General features: G+C 30.2%; 2 protein-coding genes across 5 annotated transcripts; both read left to right on the top strand.

The window, feature by feature from the left end:
* Positions 1–4,271: 4,271 nt before the first annotated feature.
* Positions 4,272–8,779, top strand: LOC100793931 (probable beta-1,3-galactosyltransferase 2). 4 transcript variants are annotated; one of them, XM_014765026.3, is made up of 11 exons: positions 4,272–4,729; positions 5,768–5,864; positions 5,998–6,071; positions 6,163–6,374; positions 6,476–6,539; positions 6,732–6,804; positions 6,973–7,093; positions 7,287–7,374; positions 7,456–7,599; positions 7,718–7,827; positions 8,245–8,779. In XM_014765026.3, exons 1-11 carry the CDS (start codon positions 4,692–4,694, stop codon positions 8,391–8,393), a joined length of 1,170 nt encoding a protein of 389 aa, XP_014620512.1. In that variant the 5' UTR covers positions 4,272–4,691; the 3' UTR covers positions 8,394–8,779. The 4 variants fall into 4 exon arrangements, with proteins under 4 accessions (XP_014620512.1, XP_040863521.1, XP_014620511.1 ...); XM_041007587.1 differs by having other exon boundaries at positions 4,273–4,729; positions 7,474–7,599; XM_014765025.3 differs by having other exon boundaries at positions 4,273–4,748.
* A 9,177-nt stretch (positions 8,780–17,956) lies between these two features.
* LOC100793405 (2-alkenal reductase (NADP(+)-dependent)) lies at positions 17,957–22,963 on the top strand. Its single transcript, XM_003540251.5, has 6 exons — positions 17,957–18,406; positions 18,485–18,668; positions 18,864–19,030; positions 20,993–21,075; positions 21,754–21,880; positions 22,539–22,963. Exons 1-6 carry the CDS (start codon positions 18,173–18,175, stop codon positions 22,794–22,796), a joined length of 1,053 nt encoding a protein of 350 aa, XP_003540299.1. The 5' UTR covers positions 17,957–18,172; the 3' UTR covers positions 22,797–22,963.
* Positions 22,964–23,373: the final 410 nt, after the last annotated feature.

The raw sequence follows: 23,373 nt of genomic DNA, 5'->3' as shown, positions 1-23,373 counted from the left end.
ATATCATGCACGGGCAAACTTCGTACTTGTCTTCGTCGTCGTCATTATTTATTTGGGCAAAATGGTGAGCCAGCCAACTTAATTTAACCACACTACCTCTAATTTCATCTTCTTGTGGTCTGACTCCCAATAATTCCTCACATAAATCAGCCCAATCAAGATTTGTTGGACCGATTAATGGTAAACCATCCACACTTATACCTAACAATACAGAGACGTCTTGGAGAGTAATAGTACATTCTCCGCATCTCATGTGAAAGGTATGTGTTTCTGGCCTCCATCTTTCAATCAGAGCACTAATTAATGAGGCATTTATTTTTAAGTACCCCATCTTGATAATCCAGGCGAAACCAGATTGTAGAAGAAAAGGAAAAATTTGCTCAGGAATTTGTTCTTCCCCTTGATACGTGGGGACAGCTCGTCTGATATGTAATTTCCTATCTTCTTCCCCATTCCAAACATGTTCTGAAACATGTTTAGGTTGCATCCATAATACATCAGCATCGATGGGACCAGACTTAATGTTAACATGTGATGAAGATGATGATGAAGATGCCATTGCTACTACAAAAAAAAAATATAATACATTATTTGTAGATAATATAAATTAAATTAAACTACACACATTTATAAAAACATTATTAAATATCTAACAATAAATTTGAAAAAAATCAAACTCGCCAATTTTTAATATATTCTATACATAAATTAAAATACATGTGAACAAAACTTTAAATAAATAATTTTTTTTCTACAATTAAAAAAAATAATTTAATAAAATATGGACTAACAAATTATTTATAATACAAACAAATATTGAAATGCAAAAAATTATTTAAAAATATATATACAAAAATTATAATAATGTACAATCTATCATATATTTAATAACATAAATTTTCTAAAACAATTAATATTAACCTACAAACTAAAACTAACAGTGATCATATATATATATATATAACTAAAATCTAAAAACTAAAAATTATTAACTCAAACAATATTAACTTATTAATTCATTTATTTAAAACTATACTATCTATATATAACATACAAAAATATATAAGACACAAAAATATAACACTAATAAAACAAATTTACGCATCTCTAATATTAGAATTATTTATTTACGTGTAACATGCTTAATATTATAAAAACTAAAAATTTATGTCTACCTAAAATTTATAAATATGTATGCTAATATTAATTTATACATAATATTTCTACCTTATCTAATATTAAGTGTGTGCCTAATATTTCTAAGGCTAATATTAAGTGTGTCGGAACGTTTGGCTGTGGCTTACTAAAATATCATATATATACTACAAACTAACCTTCAAATATATACTACAAACTAATAACAGCATACTTATTTTTATACAAACTAATCTTCAAATATATATTACAAATCTAAAAATATATACTACAAACTAAATAATATTTTTATACTAACTAACCTAACCTACTCTTCAAATATCTGTTACTACATAAAAATTAATAACAAATAACAGCATACTTATTAATTTATTAATAATACTAACTAACCTAACCTTACAATACCTATTAATCTTAATTAACCTAAACTTACAATACTTATCTAGCTAACCTATTATTTTAAAAATATTAACAAACAGAATATATAAATCACTTATCTAGCTAACCTGTTATTTAAGAAAATCACTTACCAGCCAATTAGAAATTATGAACTATGGAAGAAAAAAACTCAGCAAGAGCAAGCACCAACAGCAAGCACGCAGAACACTCAAGAATGGAGAAAAGAAAGGTAGTAGAAGAAAAGAAATGTGAATCCAAAGTTTACGTTCAACTTATTTTATAGGAAAAAAGCGTATACAATGGTCAAAAGCTCTCTGTATCCCTAAACCCTATGCTGCATCCCTATACAATGGAGAGCAGAAACAAGCCCTGCAAGCCTGAAAAGTTCACGTGACATGGCTGTCTCGCCAGCACCTTGGGCGAGTCCTGCACTGACATGGCTGTCTCGCCAGCACCCTGGGCGAGACCCACTGCACTGCCAATCCCGCCAGCCCTTCTGGCGGCAAGCCTGTAGCCCTATCTCGCCATTGCGATGGGCGAGTCCCACTTCTCACTCCTACGTGGCCTATGTCGCCACTAGCAGGGGCGATACACCCCTCTCTCCTGCTTTGCCGCCACTGGCAATGGCGGGTTGAGCCTTGCCGCCAGTGGCAATGGCGTTTTCCGCCTAAAAACCAACCCCCTCCGTCATTAGTTTTAAAACAAACCCTTATACGTAAATAGTTTGTAAAATAAGACCCCCTTGGTAAATTTGCCTGCATTTGCTTGTCTTGTCTGACAGTGATTCCATTGCTCTGAATTTTAAATTAAACATTAATTAAACCGTGGGAAAATTAAAAAGACCCACTTCGTATTATCCTTTTTTTTACTAAATATTGCTACTACTAGTCTCGATCATTTTTGTGTATATATTTTCAATTTTTATTTTTTAATTACCTCTTTTAGTACTGGGAAAAAAAATCACGCCCACATGAATAAGTCATGCAAATTGTGGGAACCTTTCTAACTGGGTCACTGTCCATTATCTCTTTGCTCTTTATTCTTTAAGCATATGAACTTTTTATCTCGAAAAATCAAAAAAGGAAAAAAAAAATTAACGGATAATATGCACATGTACGTCCTTGTCAAGGATACCAAGCCACGTTATGTTATTACTCGAAGAAACACGGGGAAAAAAAATAAAGAACAAAACCTTTTCAAGTGTTTGGCAAGGTTTTTCATAACAACTTGTGGTAATATATTCCTGCATTTGAATAATTCGCAATATACTATAACTCATTAACATAGGTGTAATTAGAAGGGTCAATGGTTTCTTTAGTACCAAATTACACTAAACTTAAAATTATATTCGGCCTCGCATCAAGTTCTAGTAGCAATTAGTGAATGATATTTAGACACCATCAATTGCATGGAAGAACATGAACGCGTGTCAAGGGATGGTTTCCAAGGCACATATTCAGCAGAAAAGTGCCAGCGAAGAGAGTGGAGAATCATGCTGAAATTTAATTATTTTGGAAAAAATATTTATATATTTTAGAAATATATGTAATAAAAGTAATTATTTTTAAAATAAGAAAATTAAAAAACACGTTAATTTTTGTATGCTAATCTTTCATTTAATTTTATTATGTGAATTTTGTGTGTGTATATATATATATATATATATATATATATATATATATATATATATAATATTAAAAAATATAGAGAAAATCTCATCTATTAATCAGTAGTATTTAATAACAAATGATAAAATATTTTTTTGTAACGTAAAATTGTTGTCATATAAAACTTAGAACACGTTTGGTAATTTTTTTATTTTTTTTCTCATTTTTACAAATAATTACATTTTTAATGTTTTAAATATTTTATTCATCAAATTATTTAAAAAATAAGATAAAAATAAATTGTGACATTTTCATAATTATTTTTACAAACAAAAACAAAAAACTAATAACAAACTTGCTTGATACGACTATTTTTTTTATTGATATAACTTTTAAAATAATTATTATAAAAACTAACAAACTTACTTGAATGGGCAGTTATAATAAGATAACAGTAATTTTTATATTATTAATATATAATCTATTTACTTTCATAATTACCATAAAATTTGTTAAAATTTAATCGTAATACATTGACAATATAATATTATTGAGTCTTGATTTTTTTACATCCATAAATTTCAAACACCAGTTAACATTCTTATTTTTTTCCCCTCTTCTTATCAATCCATGTTACCAGTTAACATTCTTATTTTTCCCCCTCATCTTATCAATCCATGTTACCTATGTACATACATTTTGTTCTCTTTCTTTTTCAAGGTGTAAATTAACATTGTATGTCAATATTTTTTTTCAAAATTATTTTACACTATTATCTAATCATAACTCACTTGAGTGTAATTTTAGGATAATTTTATTAAAAATAAAAAATAAATAATATATAATAAGAAGTGATTGATAAAATAATTCATAATATTCTTGTCTCAATATTATTAATTGAATAAGATATATGGTTTAATTTTTGTGTGTTTTTTTATAACATGACATAGTAGTGAACTAGTGGTATGTCTTAAAGCATCTTGGTCCGTTTAAGGGTGTGGAGATGGAGGGCAAGAAACAGTTACTGAAGTATCATTAAATTAAGGATGACTCCGATAGGGACCGTTTGGTAATATGGTATTATAAAACTGGGCGGTTAGGAAGTCAGTCTTCTCATTTGTGTTGTTCAACGTCTCTTACATGCAAAGACTCACACTCACACATACCAAATAGAGAGAGAAAAAATAACACAATTACACAAAGCAAAGCATAGCATAGCGTGGCAGAGGATAAAGAAAGGATCAAACAAAGTAAAAAAAAACAGAGCACCTCTCTGTTCTTATTTCTCTCTCTGTTCCTCTGCCCGCCCCATATCTTCTTCTTCTTTCCGAAGGTGCCCAGTTTCAAATTTTCTTCCTTTCCTGCACCATTTATTGCCTCTTCTCAAGTTTCTTCAATTTGGCTCATAATTTTGAACATGGTATTTGCCTTCTGAGTGCAAACCTGGAAGATTGGTTTGAAAAAATTATATAAAACAATGACTTGGAAAAGCAGGGGAGACCTGCTTCCTAAAAGTGTTATGTCTCAGAAATGGATGATTTTTCTCTGTGTTGGAAGCTTCTGTGCTGGTATGTTTTTCACCAACAGGTACATCAATTCTCTTTTTTTTCCCTGTCTCCTAATTTTGATTGATAGTTGCTTCAGAGATTTTATAGATTCTGTTTAATCCTGTTCATGTTATATTTCCTGTTTTCAGATCTTTATAATACATACACAATTTCAGCTGGTTTTCAAGTGTTTAATTCATCGAGTTTGGGAGTATATATATAAATCTCTACAATTTTCATGAATTCAGTTTTTTTAAGTCAACTCTATTTTTTCTCACCAGTCTTATGTTCATAAAAACTTAAAGAAGAAGTAGAATGGATCTGAATTGAATTGGTATGAATGAAGGACCCAAACCATTTCAATTTTCGGTTTAAGTTTCCATTTCTTCTTTATATGATTGACTCCTAAATTCTAGTGACTTGTCAATTCTGCTCTTAATAACACTATGCCTCAGTTCAATCTCTGTCAATTTTTGTTAACACTTCCAAGTCCTGGTCCATTTTTCACCATTGATGTTCGCAAATCTATTAGCCAGTTTATTTGAATAGTAGTTTTCACGGTTGAAAAAAATACTGTTTTATCTTAGTTACTGCGTTGCTCACATCATACCGTGTCATATCATTCTCACTAATCAATGGTGAAGAAGACCTCTGACATGTAATAATTGATTGACACTCTTAGTCTTTCCCACGGTAGTTGCAACTGAAGCACTTATTTTTATATTTACAAGTTGTTGAAACGTTGCATGATGGATCTTTTATTTTGGGATCTGCCTTGTTTCTATACATTGATGGTCCAACGTATTTGGGATTGCTTTAGTTTTTTTTATTGCATCTTTTTTTTTTTGTCTTTGCTCATCATATTAAAAACATGATGGATCCATGAAAGTGTGGTTACTAAAGAAATGTAATTCAACGTTCATAGTTTCTCTAACAACTTGACATATTTATTTGTTCTTTGATTCTGATTTGACTATCATGTATCATGTTTATGTACCTACAGTGGTGTACTTTGTTACAGTTATTGTGGTCCTTATGAGAAATTTAAATGTGTAACAGGATGTGGACTATTCCTGAACCTAAAGGACTTGCACGGACAACAGCTATGGAAGCTGAAAAATTGAATGTAGTTTCAGAGGGTTGCAATTCAAGAATTGTAAGAATTGTTACTTTTTTTCTTCTTCCATAATTGCGTGGTAGTTATCAAAGACAGTATAATTTGAATTTAATGTTTCGTGCATGATGTAAATCATATGAAATCCCTATGTTTGTGTGCTGGTTTTCCTTAGTTGCAAGAGAAGGAAGTGAAGCGTGAAACCAAAGGCATCTATAGTGAGGTTTTCAAGACACAAAATGCCATACAGTAAGTTATACTTATATACCATTGGTTGTGTTGTAATTTTATTTTATTTTTGTATTTTCATGCTAAACATGTGTAACTGCATGGAATGTAGAACCCTGGACAAAACTATTTCAAACTTGGAGATGGAATTAGCTGCTGCAAAAGCAGCTCAGGAGTCTATACGAAGTGGTGCTCCGGTAGCAGAAGATATCAAGATGAGTGAATCATCTGGTAGGAGAAGATACCTAATGGTCGTAGGAATTAACACTGCTTTCAGCAGCAGAAAAAGAAGAGACTCAGTTCGTGAGACATGGATGCCACAAGGTTCATATTTGTTCCTTGTTTCCTAGTTATTTTCTGTTTTTTTGTTCTATTTTATTGGCCGTAGTTTCTTATAATGTGTTCTTCTGATAATTGATAAATAGGTGAGAAAAGAAAGAAGCTAGAGGAAGAAAAGGGAATTATCATCCGATTTGTAATTGGTCATAGGTAAGCCATGCCAACTATCTCTTGTATGTATTTTGATCTCAATTGTAAATGCCATCATTTAGTTGCCATTATGTGACATATCCAAGAAGCATAATATACTATTTGATACAGATACCGTTGTGGTTCATCTGTGAGTATTATTAGTATGGAATGAATTGTAAATTGAACTTTTTTCTTTCTTTCTTTCACCAGTGCCACATCAGGGGGTATCTTAGACAGAGCTATTGAAGCAGAAGATAGGAAGCATGGAGATTTCCTGAGACTGGTAATGATCCTCTTTGTCTTATTGCTGTTTTCCCCGTTGTCTCTTCTATCATTTGTCTCTACTTGAATAATCACTTGATAAGATATCATGGTCACATTTATTTGAAGGAAAAATTAAATAAAAAAAAAGAAATGCAACAAGTTTCAAACCTCTGTTTTGATTTTTCAGGATCATGTTGAAGGATACCTTGAATTGTCAGCAAAGACAAAGACATACTTTGCCACTGCTGTTAACTTATGGGATGCTGACTTCTATATCAAAGTTGATGACGATGTTCATGTAAATATAGGTATATAAAGTTTCTCAATCTCTAATTATCTAACCTTGCATGAGGAGTTTGCAATTGAAATTGTTGTATCCTTTTAACTAGTTCCACATACTAACTATCATCCATGGATTCATGTTCCGTACATACTTAGTATGCATCATGTAATTTCTATCTTAATATTTTTCTTAGTATGCCCTATTCAATCCTTTTTCAGCGACACTGGGACAAACTCTACTGAGACATCGATCAAAACCGCGGGTGTACATAGGATGCATGAAATCTGGGCCTGTTCTTTCTCAAAAGTGAGAATCATATTCTTGTATCCTTGTGCTATTTCATGAAAGGGTCATAAATATGTAGTGTTTTCATTTCTAGCTTCTTAGTTTGCCACTTTCTTGCAGAGGGGTAAGGTACCATGAACCAGAATACTGGAAATTTGGAGAGGCCGGAAACAAGTACTTCCGCCACGCCACAGGACAGTTGTATGCCATTTCAAAAGATCTGGCTACATATATTTCAAATAACAAGTGAGTGCTTCATCTCACTTGTGGGGGAAAAAGCAATTAAAATAACATTTATGGACTAAAATGGTGGTGCAAATATTGTGATCCACATGATGGCTTATTGTGCATGTCTTTGTCTCAGGCACGTTCTCCACAAGTATGCCAATGAGGATGTCTCACTAGGTTCTTGGTTTATTGGACTAGATGTGGACCACATAGATGATCGAAGACTCTGCTGTGGTACACCACCAGGTGAAGGTTTTTCCTGCATTTAAAGATGATATTGACTTGTATATGTGAATCATTTATATTAAGTCAAACTATTCATTTGATCTTCATATAGTTGTCATCATTTTAAGCTTTAGTCTTAACACAATTTTTTGTAGCAGTTTATCACCATCAGAATGATTTTGTAGTGGTTTTACACTCCAGAAAGTTTTCTCTAGTGTTAAATACCAAGGATAAAAAATTAACTTTTATCTATATGTATAGATTAAAATTTGCAGTTTTTTCATATAAGGACTAAAACTTAAATGAGGACAATTATAGGAATCAATTGAGTAGTTTAACTTTTTATATTATCACAATATCACTTCATTATTTATTTGGTTTGTTTATTTGTTAGTAATTGTCTACATTTTGAAATTCTTGAGTTGGTAATTCTTTCAGATTGTGAATGGAAAGCACAGGCAGGCAATGTTTGTGTTGCTTCATTTGATTGGACGTGCAGCGGAATTTGCAGGTCTGCTGAAAGGATCAAAGAGGTTCACAAGAGATGTGGTGAAGGTGAGAAAGCCTTGTGGAATGCCTCTTTCTAAGTGGCATGGCAGCTAGGAGTTCTTCCTAACTCAGGAGGAAATAACCACACAGCTATGCAACTAGGCTGCGAGAATTTTCTTTTTTTCTTTTTGCATAGTTTTGGTAAAGTATAGAGAATTTTCATTTTACACGAGAGGCGAAGGAAAGAGGGGAGGGGAGAAAAATAAAAAAAAACAAAAAAGAAAGAAAGAGAAAAAAAGGACTTTCCCCATGGCCCTTCTGCATTTTAATAAAGGAGATTGACCATGGTAACTGCCAGAATAGTAGGAAGCATGGGATAGTCCCACCCCACCAATTCTTTGATGCTTGAAGGGACACTCTATGTGTTAATAGTTCCATATACCTATCAAGCTCCTAATAAATGTAGATATAGATTTGGTTGGTTGTTGCTTCTTTTCCTTTCATTTACTTCTGAGCTTTCCATTTGGCCAAGCTGTGAGTACTAGTCATATTCTACATTTGGCACGGTATAGAATATGTAATTCCATAAGAGCAAATTCACTAAGCTAGGTGACTGACCACTTTTTTGTTGTCTTATTAGTTATATATATCTAATAAACTCCAAACATTAGAAAGCAATTGTTATTTTTACCAAATACTAATTTTATTGGAGCCACCCAACATAAAATACCAAACATTAAATGGATCCCAATTCCCACACCAATGTAAAAAGGGAAGTCCCAAAATCTTCCAAGTTCCAACTAGGCCATTGCCAATTCAAACCTTTGAATTGCCATGAATATAAAAACCTAAACACATTGGACCTGGTATCTGCCGGAGAAAGTCTGCATTTCCTAAATTATTTGTATTACCTTTTTTCTGAAGTAGTGTATGTTTTGTAAGTCATTAAAGGTGTTGAAAATTGCAAGCAATTGGTTTAAAACAAACAAAACAAATATATGGTGGAGTTAGGTGCTTCAGTGGCCATGTGACATTGGATGGAAAAAGTTTTTTTTTTTGGGTCAACGATTTAGAAAAGTCCAAAGTGAGAAAATTACAAGTTTAGGGATTTAGCTCTCTACTGGCACCAAGATGGTGGACCCAACTACCCTACCCAACGGACATGGTACAAGTAGTAAAAAAGTACTATTAATTAATCAAATTAAAACCATAAGCGTAAAGAAAGGGGTACAGGAAATGTTGTTGAAGTTGCAACTATCCTTTTCCTTCTAGGAGCATGTTTGACTTACCATTCAACTTACTGTGTATGAATTTTGAGACAAAATTTAACAGACCAACAGAAATTGAAAGCAGAAGGAAGGATGTAGATGTTTTTGTAAAAGTCTTTTTGCAACCAACATTTGCTTGCAACCGTAAACCAAAACATCCACTTAGAAGTTAGAATAAGGCTTACTACTTTTGCCTACCATTTGTGCCAAGAAGACACATAAGGTAATAAGTAAATTCCCGTTTTCATTAATTAACACGGTAGTATGTTGCAACTTCACTGCAGCTAGTAGCAGAACACATGTGCAGAACCAAATATTTAATTACTATAAGATTCAGCTAAAAAATTCCTTAAAAATTTGAGCATTGTGTCCCACAGACTCAAAACAATGTCTTGGAAAGGAGATTAGAAGAGAAAAAGGGAGAAAAACTATAATCATGACTTATAATGGCATGTGCATTTCTGAACAGGAATACTAACGAAACAACGAAAATTAATTGGAAAACCACAGGATTTTGAATAAGAATTCTTTTTCCTTTTATTTGTTTTCACTCCTCCTATTTGGAGGGTATATTTCGTACACTGTTCTTAACACTAGCTATTTTTTTTCCTTTCATCATCTTAAACTATTCTCCTTTTTATCTTTATTTCTATCTCTAAATTAATTTTCAATAGTGTTTTTAAAAATTTCAATAGTTGAAAATAATCTTATGCAGCAGTTTAAATTATTCATTATTTCATTATAAATCTGAAATAGAATTTATACAGTCAAGATATTTATTTATTACGAAATTCAATTATTATATAATTTATATATTAAAAAATATTTATTATAAATTTTAATTATATAAAAATAAACATTTATACTATACAATATACATTTTGTTTTGAATAATTTTACCTCTCTCATTTCAAACTTAAATTTAAACAAATATATTACAAATCTTACCTGAATTTAACAGGAAAAATAGTTCCCATAATTAACACTAGAATTAGTAGAATGTTGATACGAGTAGTTTCTTTTGATCTTACACCAACTTTGGGCTTCACTCTTGAGAAGGACTTAAAAAATGTGGGGGTTTAACGGAGCGAGACTTAAATTTAGGGGGGGATACTTTGTTGCAAAACGCTTATTTTGATGATTTGCATAATAAACAAAATCAATACCAGAAATTAAAATAATTAAATTTAGTTAATGTATAACAGATGTGAATAAAAATTAACACCGTCTCCCGTAAACCTAACATACATAATAACTGGTCAAAGAAATAGTAAATTTCCTTCAAATTAAGGGTTAAAGAAAAATTGCAGCAACAAGATTAGAAAATTATGATAATCCTTTCGTCCTTTCAAATATAATTAATTGAAGAAGGCACATGTTTGAGGAGGTTTTATTATTAAAAATTATTAAGAAGATTTGTAACATTTGTTAACAAGACTTAAAAAAAATAGTTTTAGCTTTGAACTTTTTTATATATTTGAGGATTCAAGGATATGTAATAACTTGATGAATAATAAATGCAACTAATAATCTAATAAGAAACTATTATATTTACGGTTTACTGACATGATAAAAAGGACATCAATTTCTGTTTTAAGATTCAATACTTAGATAAATTAGAAAAGGATTATTTTACTTGTGCGACTGGCCATTTTGCATTTTAGCTGCATTGCATTCAACTTGTAGAATAATTATCATTAATGATATCTATTTAATTTAAATATTATAAAATAATATTGACAGTAAAATTTATGAAATAAAAAATTATTTTTCTATTTTGGGTTTGAAGACAAAACTAGCATGGACAATTCTATTTGCAGCTGAAATGAATCACGGAACGCATTGCATACACCATTAGCAGTGTTTTACTTATTGATTTACTTACAATTATTTATAATACAATTAATGATTTACAAAACTGCCCTTCACTAGTAAACATCCCTCCGCCCCTGGTTATGGCTACCCTATATTTGGGTCGACTTGAGATTTAAATTTTAAATTATATATTTTTACTTAATGATGTCCCTACCCAACATATCCGCCATTAATTGCCCTACTTATACCCTTCTTCCACCTACCGTATATAATTGCAATTTCGAAATAAACAAGACATTGGAAAATTATTGATGCTTTTTCTCAAAAAAATTGTAAAAAATATAAGTAGGGTCATTCTAGCAATTAAATAAATAAACTATATATGTGCATCTATGAATTATTTCTTGTTGTGAATGAGTTTTCCCTTTCTGTCTTTCCATGTATGAAAATAACATTATATATATATATATATATATATATATATATATATATATATATATATATATCGTGTAAACGACAAGTGCAAAGGAAAATCAGAAATAGTAACAAGGACAATTTGCAACTCTTCTTGTATAATAAAGAAAAAGGCAAACATGCGAATCAAGATTGGTCTAGTTTGAATCTTGTTGTCGATAAAGTGAGGACCTCGGTTAATAATATCATAATATGTTTAAAACTCGGTATTTTAAGTTAGGAGATGATGAATGAAAATATACGTGTTTCTCTTATTTTCTTTTTCTGTTGTTATCAGTATTGGACATAAAGCAGTTAGAGCAGGTAGATTCAATAGTTTAAAATTCTTAATTAAATAAGCAGATCCTAACCTGGAAAACTTTTAACTATTTTCTTTGTTTTTTTTAATTTTAAAATTTTATCCTTTTTCTAAATTTTTTTAAGTGGGTTAGCCCATTAAAACTAACCACAAATGGTGTAGGTTGTACTTTTTAAAACGTATATCTAAAGAGAACCGGTCTATCTCAATCCATTTTTGATTGGATAGACCAAAATGGACTAATTGGCCCATTTTATATACCATCCTTAATTTAGTTTAGTTTAATTTTAATAAGAGGAACACAAAATCGTAAAAGAAATGTTAACTTGTTCGTTTAATTGTATAAATAATTAAATAGAAAAAATTAATTCTAAAAAAGGTGCTATCCCCGTGTGCTCCTCCATAAAAAATCAGGAAAGTGAGCGTGTCTAATTATTGATTTTGCCTATTCAAGATTATTATTGAATAAGTGGGACCGCGATATGAATACGAATATTCTAGAACAATCCTTGGTCTGGTCAATTTTTGGGTAGAGGCACGCATAATAATTTAGTGTAGAGCATTCTAGAATAACTTGTACTTTTTTTATTAATTTTTTTCTGTACAACATTATTTTTTTATTATTGACATATTTCTTTTGAGAAAGTAAAATATGAAATACCTCTTAACATTATTTTTTATTTTAAAATTTATGATTTAGTCATGCATATTATCTAAATTTATATTTCTAGACAAAATTTTCCCTTTGTTAGTTTTTGTTGAATACGAAACGATTAAGTAAAAAAAGAGAAAGATCATAACTTATCACATGGGTCCTATATAAACAAAATATGATAACATATAGGAGATGGGAGAGATGGAAGGTTTATGAGATATAAAAATAAAATATTTTCTTTAACATATTTATGTTTTTTTTAAATGAACATATTTATGTTAATTTAAATGCGCATGATTTGTTTTTTTTTTTTTAATTTTTATATAAAGAAACCATAGAAAGATATTATTTTTTTTCATTTTTGCAACTAAATAGTCTAAAAAATTATTTCATTTTTCTTTGTTTTCTTTCTTTCTCAAACTGAACAATCCTTTGATGAATTAACTCTATACCCAAGCCATAACTGGATTAGGTCTAGATTTTAAAATAATTGAGCTAATATACCCAATAAGAACCGTGTGTCCGTATCTGATTAAATTCCGATTATTAGGGTGAGTTTTTTGGTACAATTCTGTTGGACGTTTACTTTGGGTTAGAGGATAGTTATCTTGTAAGGGTGGCTATCTCTTTTACTCATATCTCTTTTTTTTTTTTCTTCTCGGAAACAGGTATTTTTTAAGTAGGAAGTTATTGGATTAACATCCAAGACGTAAAAATTACAAAAATGGATTTTACTTTTTTTTCCAATAAAGTCTTCTCCATTCAGACACATTATATTCATGTCCTTTTCCTTAAAGGAATAATTCTTTTCACATTTTACTGTCAAAGAACTATATATCTTTGAATATCGAAGAAAGAGCTTACTCTTATGTAAATTACGAATCATTAATAATAACTTATGCAAACGACTTTTCATCAGAGTTGATGATTCCTTTGAATTAACTAACACATCTCAGACCGTAAAGATAAAGAAAAAAATACATACCCAGATTTGTATCTATAATATATATCAGGTCTGAAGACATGTCGGGTGAGTTCGAATAAAATTGCCTAGTTATATATATGCAGATTAATATTGACACTATATTGTTACAACACAAAAACGAAAAGACTTGCAGGGTGCAATTGAAGCAAAACTATAACCATAAAGAGAGTTGCTGGGTTCCACTCTTGCTTTCATACACATCCCGGCATATATATATACACACATAAAAATATATGATATATCAGGTAGGCACTACATGGGAGAAGGACTTACACTACACTGCGCCATTAAATAGTGCTGCAAGCCTCCATGCATACACCACGTCAATGAGAAGAAGAAGGGAGCGAGGGGAGTAATTTCCAACCTTCGAATTGGTAATGATATAACACCAGTACCACCGCTCCACATATTTAGAATTTTGAGAATGAGACTTTTTAAAATGAAGAACATTTTTATAAGCTAAATTTAGTGATAATTTATATATTAAGAGACAACCTATTCGATATATATAAATATATTACGAGATAATCTATTTAAATTGAAATTAACTATTAGATCAGTGTGGCTAACATCAAAAGTATAGGGTTTAAACTTTAAATCTTTTTGCCAATAAAAAAGTACATCTTAATTATCATTATACATTATACTAGCTAGATAGATCAGCTAACGATAAATATATAAATATTAATACTAAATAGTTTCTTTTCTAAGAGCTAAAGCAAGGGTTTAAACCGCATTATGCTTAAGCCAGCATGCAAAAGCACCATATACAATAACGTGTCATTCATATTTATGCCAGCACAATAACATGACTAGGCATCTTCTGAGTATGTAAAACCTGCCTCTGTACTCTTTCAACGTAGCAGAGAATCTCCTTCTTCCAAAGCTCGAACATTGTCGTTGATGACCTTTCTCAACTCTTGTAGAGATGCACCGAGCCATTTTTTGCCACAAAAACTGGTTCTCAAATCTCCCACTTCTTTACCTCTCCAACCTAGATATTCTGTATTCTGTATGTGTTTACGTGCTTGCTTGCGTGCCACACTTTCTATCTTCTGCAGGTTTTTATAGAGAACTCACTAAGGAGCCACGTTTTTTGATTTTTTTAAACACTATAAAGCAAGTAAGCCACAGAACTAGATAGGCCCCACAAGTCTCCTCAATGATACAGCAAAGAAAACATGGTGACATAATTTCTCCTTCGATATTATTTATTTTCCGGCAATAACATAGAAATTCTCTATATTTAAAGTCTCCACGAAAATAAATTAATTTTTTTATGATTATGAAATAATTTTTTGAAAAAGTGACGTAACAAGTTTAGACATGGAAATAATGGGGTAAGAAAGAGAAGTGTTATAAGGGGTGTTTGGAAGGACTAGATGAGGTGTAAGGTGTAGGATTATGGAGGCATGACTATACGAAAACTTACCCTACACTTGGCACAGTTGGACTTGTATTTGTTTGGAAATAAACGATGAATGCTCCTCCGCAGGGTTTGAATAGCATCCACCGGCACCTTCTTTCACTGTTGCTTCCTAGCATGATGCATACTCTTCCGTCACGGCCGCACAAGTGGCACGTTTCGATTAATTAAGTACCTTGGGATAAAATCATTTAGGGTCAGTATTGGGAATTAGAGAAAATGGATTGCACTTTTGTGTTTTCATTTTCATTTTTTTTATAACTTTGACTATTGAAATGTTACTTTAGGTTTAAAAGATGTTAATGGTATACTCTCTAATACACTCCTTCAAATACATCATTTCTAATAAGTTAAAATTTATTTAAAATTATAAAATCATTATGGAAAAACATTAAATGTGATAATGTGATGTGAGATTCTCAAAATTTTGTTATGTTTAATAAATTTCAATTAATAAGTAAGAATGTGTTCATAATAATGTGTCAAAGAGTGCCTTCTTAGCATTTTTTTTATTTTATGTTTTTAAAAAATTGTACATATAGTAAGAAAAATAAGGAAAAATATTTTCACCATTTATTAAATAAATCTTTAATTTGAGATCAAGAAATAAAACAAAATTAAGTTGAAAATTTTAAATTAAAAAGTGAACAAAATAAAATAAAAAGTATTTGTCTGAGTAAATAAGTCCTTACTAAATAGTATGCGCAAATTACATGTTTCTTAAAATTATATTGCTCATATTTTAATAAATTTAATGATATCATTTAAGACCACAAATTTGATTCTTGAAATTTTATTTCATGCGTTAAGAGATAATTTATAGAGAAAGAGACTAATTAAGGCTTACAATGCAATAGTTTCGTTCATTGTAGGTTTATGCAAGCATGCAATTAGGTATGGTATCATGAAGCTCCTATGTTTATTAATCATATAATGATGTCATGACACATACTAAGGCACTGTGTTGAGGAGGACTAAGAATAGTTAGTTTGACGAAGTATTTAACACTAATCTTTTGTAGTGTATATATAGTGAGTGCTAGAGAACAGTTATGTCTTCCTACTTCAAGTCTATGACAGATTTGGTGTGTACCTGCAAAAACTCTAATGCCCAAGTTAAAATATGGTAGAGTGACGACACTGTGTTAAAGATGCATTTCTTCTTGAGGTTGTAAAAAAAGAGTATTTACAGACAATGGACAAGGGGTCGTAGCCCTTTGTGCATGATGATATATAGCGTCCTTTTTGTTCAGTAGATATAATAACCTTAAATTAATCAGATGCGTGCATTTAACAAAAGATCCTGAGTAGATGATATACCTGTGCGCTTCTATCAACAATGATTGAATGTAACTTTCCTTAACCAAAACTAAATATCCCGTAAACTTTATGACAGTTTTTTTTTTCTTTTTAACTATAAATGTTAATTATTAATTTGTTAATTTAATTTCTTTGTCAATATCTTTCCTTCTTTCCTTTCTTTTTTATGACATAGTTAGTATTGGGATAAAAAATGAATGATTATCCCATTCCCTTCTTAGTTCTTACCTAAAGTTTGATTTTAGAATTTGGTTTAACATAATCTTTTGTCCACGTAACTCTGTAGTTTGTATCCTTTATTCATTTATTAGAATATGTTGTTCACCAAAATAAGAAAAACGGAGTCTGTTTAATTGTATGATTCAATGCATGTGCTCGAGTGAGTTGCGCTCATCTTTTCTTTTTTCAGTTCAATAGAATCTTAATTCTCCTTAACTTGAAATGTAAAGTACTATCAAGAAAGAAAGAAAGGGGGGAGTCAAAACATCACTTTCTTTTCTTTAGTTAGTAGTTCGTGCCATGAATTCTGCATCCCGTTTTATTCTATTAGTGTGACCTCATGAGCGTGACCAAGCATGATAAACTTGTGTATTGAACTGGTCGAACCATCGGATGATACTAATTAATGTGCAATTGAGGGAATAAATACTTAAAATATTTAATCAATGAATCATAAATAATTATAAAAATGAATATGATTTTAATTCAAAACTTAAGATTTAAATTTGAGTCTTTTTTTTACTTATAGTGTTTAACTTTCTCATTTATATCCAATATAAGATTTTATCTCACATTTATAATTCAATAAATTTGGAAGTCTTAACTTTGACTAAGAAACTAGTTAACCTAACAACGGATTTGAAAATTAGAAAGACTTGTCATGAAACTGACAAGTTAACCAAAGTAAAATCCTTAATATTTCTTGTAAAATTTATGATTTACTCAACATAATTAGTAAGGATTCATAATTTATTAAAAAACCTAAAATTGCAATTACTTAAAAATACATTTTTTGGTTTGAAGAAATAATTTTTTTATACAAAATCTCTAAATATGTTTTTTAATGTAATTTTACGTTTTAAGTTAGTTTAATTGTTAACTTTTACCAAACATTCTTTAATTAACATGTCTAGGCTTGCTTCTGTTAATCTAAAGCAGAAACGGAATCTAATGGATAAACTATGCCTAAGTTTGAAGAGAGTCCAAATATGTCGATGGCCCAAGCACAAATTTTAATTGGAAACGTTAATTCAGCTCATGGCCATTTTTTTTTTATAAACCATATATAATCGTTCTTAATAAATACACATTTCCTTACATTTTAATCGGTATGATACAGTAAATTTTTCCAAAATTCTCTGAATTAAACTGGAGTTGTCTGCATAAATAAATTGTAGAAAAAGAAACTGTAGGCATGAAGGTTGACTGGTGTATTATATAGTATTATATTTAAAAAATAAAACAAACATTAATGTCATGTGCTGCGATTGCTCAGTTGGTTAGAGCATGTGACTCTGTATCACAGGGTCGAAAGTTCAAGTCTTCCTTTTAGAGCTTATTTTTTTTTTTTACCAGTTCTATAAATTAAAAGGAGTTGTGCTCCCTTGCGACTTGTGAATCAATCATTCTATTAAAGCATGGGAAGCGTGGTAGAAAGCAGAGAATGGTACTTAGCTGCATATTCCCCTCACGGTGTACCAAATTCCGATAATCTGAAACTCCGCACCGTCGCTCTCTCATTATCCTCTGATTCAATCCCCGACGGCCACGTGTCCCTCCAGATCCTCTTTCTCTCCGTAGACCCCTACCTTCGCACCAGACTCACCGGCACCCTCGACGGTCTTTACATTCAGCAATATCCACTCAACGAGGTACTATAATAACATAACATAATATATATTTGTATTGAATTTTTCAGTTAGATAATAATTATTTTGGATTAATTTTAGGTGATTACAGCATATGGAGTTGGCAGGGTAATAGGATCTAAAGACAGCAAGTACACGGAGGGTGATCTTATATTAACTCCTTCTGCGCCAGTGGCTGAGTACTGTATCTTACCCTCCTCTCGTGTAATTCGAAAAATTGACGCTGCTAGTGGAATTTCGCTGCCGGATTATCTAAGTGCCTTAGGTATTTATGCTCAATTAAGAACATTCATTCCATTCCTTGCAAGTAATTAGTAAATAATTTTAATTATATTTTAGGTCTTGTTAAGTTATTCGATTAAGATTATAGAAAAACTTCAAATAGATTGTAAATAACACAGTTTTTTTTTTTTCTTTTAATAGAAGTATTTTTAGTTTATTATATATGTGATGCGTGCAGGGGTGCCAGGGTTTGCGGCGTGGGTGGGTATAGTGGTTCTGGGAGACCCAAAGCCTGGTTCGAATGTGTTCATATCTGCTGCGTCCGGTGCGGTTGGTATGAGTGCTGGCCAGTTAGCTAAGATTCGAGGTTGTAGGGTCATCGGAAGCACTGGCTCCGACGAAAAGGTAAACTTTACTGAAATGCTTTTTTTTAAAAAAACTTTTATTATTATTATGCCCACCAGCACGTGCATCACGGGAGCTCCTCTTTTTCCTGTACAGAAAATGAATGCTATTATCTTCATTATTGCATCTGAAAAAAGAAAATGATTCAATTTTCAATTAAATTTCTGAAATAAGTATTATTGAAAATAAATCTTTACATGATCAACACAATTGTTCTTTGGTTTGGACCGTTGGGATTCATTTTTTTCTCCACGTGATCTGGTCAATTTCCACGTTAAAAAAACTCAATTAAAAGGATGAAATCTTGTACATTTTTCTATGCTTTTTTTGTGGTTATCATTGATTGTGAATTTTTCCGTCGTTCAGCTATTTCCTTTTTAAAGGCTCTTCGTCATCTTTCAAATTTGAGGAAACGAAGCCCCACTTACCTGCCCAGGCCTATTTGCTGGCCCCGTACTATATAGACTATAGTACTGTCGTCAAATTGGGCCTGTTAGGTGGCCACACTCACTTTGAATTGAATCTGTCTGGGCTATATCGTCATAAATTTAATTTAAAAATATTAAAATAATTGGTTTGAAGAAAATTGATGTTATAAAAAGAATAAGATTGTTTAGAAATGATATTTAAAGAAAATTTTCGTAAAGGAAAAACTAGTGTAAAGAATTTTTAATCTGTCATGTTACAAGTCATCATATATGATTATTTTATTGATTTGTTTACTAACTAAGTCATAGCTATAAATTGATTTGATTAGTTGACAATATATTTTTTTATGCAGGACATAAAAATTAAATTGTATTACTTTTATTTGAATGATGAAATAGAGTTATTTTTATCATGTAAATATAGTTATATTTAAATATAATTTATAGGCATCAGACTTAGAATCAGTTTCATCAATAAAATAGTTAAAAAAATTGCTCCTTTTGAAATCAATTTTATTTTGCGAGAAAAAAAGTTCTACTTCAACTTGATCATATTGCCTAGAAACGTGCTTTTTTATTAAAATGTTAATATTTGCATGCTGTGAGCCGTCAAATATGATTAGAGTAATGATACACAAATATCTGTCTATTTTAAACATCCCATCAACATCTTTTATATTTTATCTTTTTTTATTTTTTTATCCAATCATAAATCTTATTATACCTATATTTTTCATAATTTGTCATGTAGGTGATCGTATTTTTGAGCCAGATAGAGTTGGATCAGTGATTAGTTATACAGTAAAATCAATTTTTTCCACCATAACACACATTCTAATGAAAGATTTATGATTAAAATTGATTTAGACACATATTTCCAACAGTATTTAGTAATTCAATATTAAATTTATTAAAATCAATTCTATCTAGCTAACTTTAAAACAAACAAATCCTAAATTGTGGGCTGATAATGTTACTATTTCGAACAAGCTTTTTATGTGATGTGTATCAAGTGAAACTAGTCCACTAGTTCAACTTTCTTATTCAATTTGATAATTTACCATTACATCATTAATATAATACTACTAGTTAGCACGTACATAATATGTACATGAAATTCTTTACAATATAATATTTTTATACTAATCTAATTTTCTTTTAATAGATAATGTAAAATATTTCTTGATTTTATTTTATTATTTTTACTTTTAAATATTTTTTTGACAACTTTTTAAACTTCATTATACATAATATTTAAAACCATATGTTTTAGGTAAATATCGTGTGGCTAAATGCATTAGACATTTCATGGCACGTCGGGTTTGAGAAAAACCAAATCAAAATACAAAGTTAAATTTGAATTGATTTAAGTCTGGCCTGACACAGCCATAAGGGCAGAAGCGTGTAGAGAAACAATATATATTTAATGGTATTATGATTAAATATAAATAGTAACATTTTTATCCCCTTTCCTTAACTTTCTAGGCTTTCATATTACTTTCAACTTATAGCTCAATGGTTGGTTTCTGATCAGGTGAAGCTCATTAAAGAGGAATTTGGGTATGATGATGGATTCAACTACAATAAGGAATCAGATTTTGATGCCGCTTTAAGCAAGTAATACAGTACTCTCAATTTGATTCTTCAAAGTTATGTGTCATCATGTTAGGTTCTTTTTAATTGTCATTAAATTAATCTTATTTTCTTTTTTTACTACTTTAGTTTTCAAAGATGACTTTGTCATCAAATTATTATTTTAAAAATTTAACTTGTCACCAAATTAGTGTCTCAAAATTCTTTTTGTTATCACTTTAGTCCTCTATCATGATTAATAAGGTGATACTCTAGATTTTTTTTTCAAGATTTAATTTGTCACCAAATTATATCTTTAATTTTTTTTTTACCATTTTTAATTGTATTCTTTAAGGAGTAATATAATGGTATTTAAATTAAAAAAAAAACTAGTTGTTGACATATTAATTCTTTAAATGATTAATTTTGTTAAAATCTTTGAAAGATTGATATATTGACATTTTGTTTCTTTGAGTAATTTGGTGACAATGTTTGAAGGACTATCGCATATACTTCAAAGGAAAAACTTGATGGTTTTCTCCATTCTTCCTACTAAGACTGCCACCATAAGGCACCCTGTTACCTCTCAGATGACTGTTTATTAAGTATAAATTTGCACCTAAAAGATTGACATAAATTTGCATTCTCAGAAGGATATATTATACTATATAACTATTTAGTTGTTTGAATGAAGTTTTCTAAGATTTCATCTGTAATGTGCAGATACTTTCCCGATGGCATTGATGTCTACCTTGATAATGTTGGCGGTAAAATGCTCGAATCTGTACTTAACCATGTCAACAAGTATGCAAGGATACCACTTTGCGGGATGATATCTCAATATAATAAGGTGAATTGGGGCTATATATAGTACCCTTCGTTACTTAAATACATACATGGATTTATTTAGATAATTAAATAACTTAACTAAGTACTATTAAATAAGAATGTTCATTGTAAGAGAATTTATATTGTTATGTTCAATAAGCTTATTTTATTAATCTTCATTATAAAACCACTAGAGCAAATTAAAAGAAAAATTAAATATTTGAGGGCCATGGGTGACATTTTATAGATTTTGCCAAACACTTTCTTGGGTACTTTTATTATAAGGCTAGATAAACTTCCATAGAGCTTGATATGAAAGTCATATTTTTGCTTAACTCAACAAGTTATCTAGGTAAGTTGATAGGATGGGTCTAGAAAGATCCTAATAGGTGACTTTTAACACTAAATAATCTAGACATTATTCTTTTAATATTTTTTGTTTTTATTTTATTTTCCTAAAAATACTAAATGATGACACATGTATGGTTGTCATCCATTAGAGTTACTATTTAATGTAAAGTCTGCACACTATTGAAGTATCAGTGAAAAATCTGAGTTGTTCTATTTTATCTTCTTTATAGTTTTCTTTGTAGCTTTAATGGTAGCTTGATGGAATAGCATCTTGAGTCTATCATAACTTTTGGTTTTTCAATTACTAATAATAGTCAATGTTGGAGCAGGTTTGGACTGAAAGAGAAGGCGTGAGGAATCTTTTGAATATGGTGGGCAAGGAGGTGAGGATGGAGGGTTTTATGCTGGAATCGTATTGGCATCGTTTTGAAGATTTTGCTAAAGAAATGGAAGGATACATAAAAGAGGGCAAGGTTACGTCCAAGAATAAAATAAACATTGGAATCGAGAGCTTTTTGGATAGCTTGGCCTCCTTGTTCTCTAGCTCTAATATTGGAAAAGTTGTTGTTCAAGTTAATAAGGCCTAGTAATGTGCTTGATCTTGATCTCAATAATATTTCAGCACCAGATATTGAACTCTCTTCCATATTTCTGTCCTTTATTGTAAACTCGTCTAAGAAGGAATATGCACGTAATAATTGTTGTATTTTATATATTTAATTTAATGTTCTTCTATAAAAAAAAATTCATTAAATGTTATCGAGATCATTTGATATATATTTAATTTAATTATATGATATTATAAGAATAATTTTTCAATTTTTTAATAAAAAATTATAATTATATAATTTATATATTAAATTTGACCCGTGCAATACATATGGGTTAATTAAATACTGGTTACCATTAATTCTCTAACTAATTTTATATAAACCCTGGACTACGTCAGAAAATAGATTTAGCGGATATATAATTTAAATTTCGTTAAAATTATAAGATAAAAAATGTTAATGAAAATTAATACTAGTAATGAAATAAAACAGTTAATCATTTTTCATATTATTTATTTAATATTTGATCAATATATTTTTCATTGAAGGATGATTTAAATATGTTTAAATTATTTAGGATTAAATAATTTTTTTAATTCCTATCAAATTTTAG

Source organism: Glycine max, chromosome 12, assembly GCF_000004515.6.
Source record: "Glycine max cultivar Williams 82 chromosome 12, Glycine_max_v4.0, whole genome shotgun sequence".
NCBI classification, from domain to species: domain Eukaryota; kingdom Viridiplantae; phylum Streptophyta; class Magnoliopsida; order Fabales; family Fabaceae; genus Glycine; species Glycine max.
The sequence above is the reverse complement of the archived record's forward strand: the minus strand, read 5'-3'. Positions and strand labels throughout refer to the sequence as shown.

Coding starts and splice junctions, on each gene's coding strand:
- LOC100793931 (XM_014765025.3), top strand. CDS start 4,639: ATGACTTGGAAAAGCAGGGGAGACCTGCTTCCTAAAAGTGTTATGTCT. Junction 5,865..5,997: donor AGGGTTGCAATTCAAGAATT/GTAAGAATTGTT, acceptor GGTTTTCCTTAG/TTGCAAGAGAAGGAAGTGAA. Junction 6,072..6,162: donor AAGACACAAAATGCCATACA/GTAAGTTATACT, acceptor CATGGAATGTAG/AACCCTGGACAAAACTATTT.
- LOC100793405 (XM_003540251.5), top strand. CDS start 18,173: ATGGGAAGCGTGGTAGAAAGCAGAGAATGGTACTTAGCTGCATATTCC. Junction 18,407..18,484: donor AGCAATATCCACTCAACGAG/GTACTATAATAA, acceptor GATTAATTTTAG/GTGATTACAGCATATGGAGT. Junction 21,881..22,538: donor TGATATCTCAATATAATAAG/GTGAATTGGGGC, acceptor ATGTTGGAGCAG/GTTTGGACTGAAAGAGAAGG.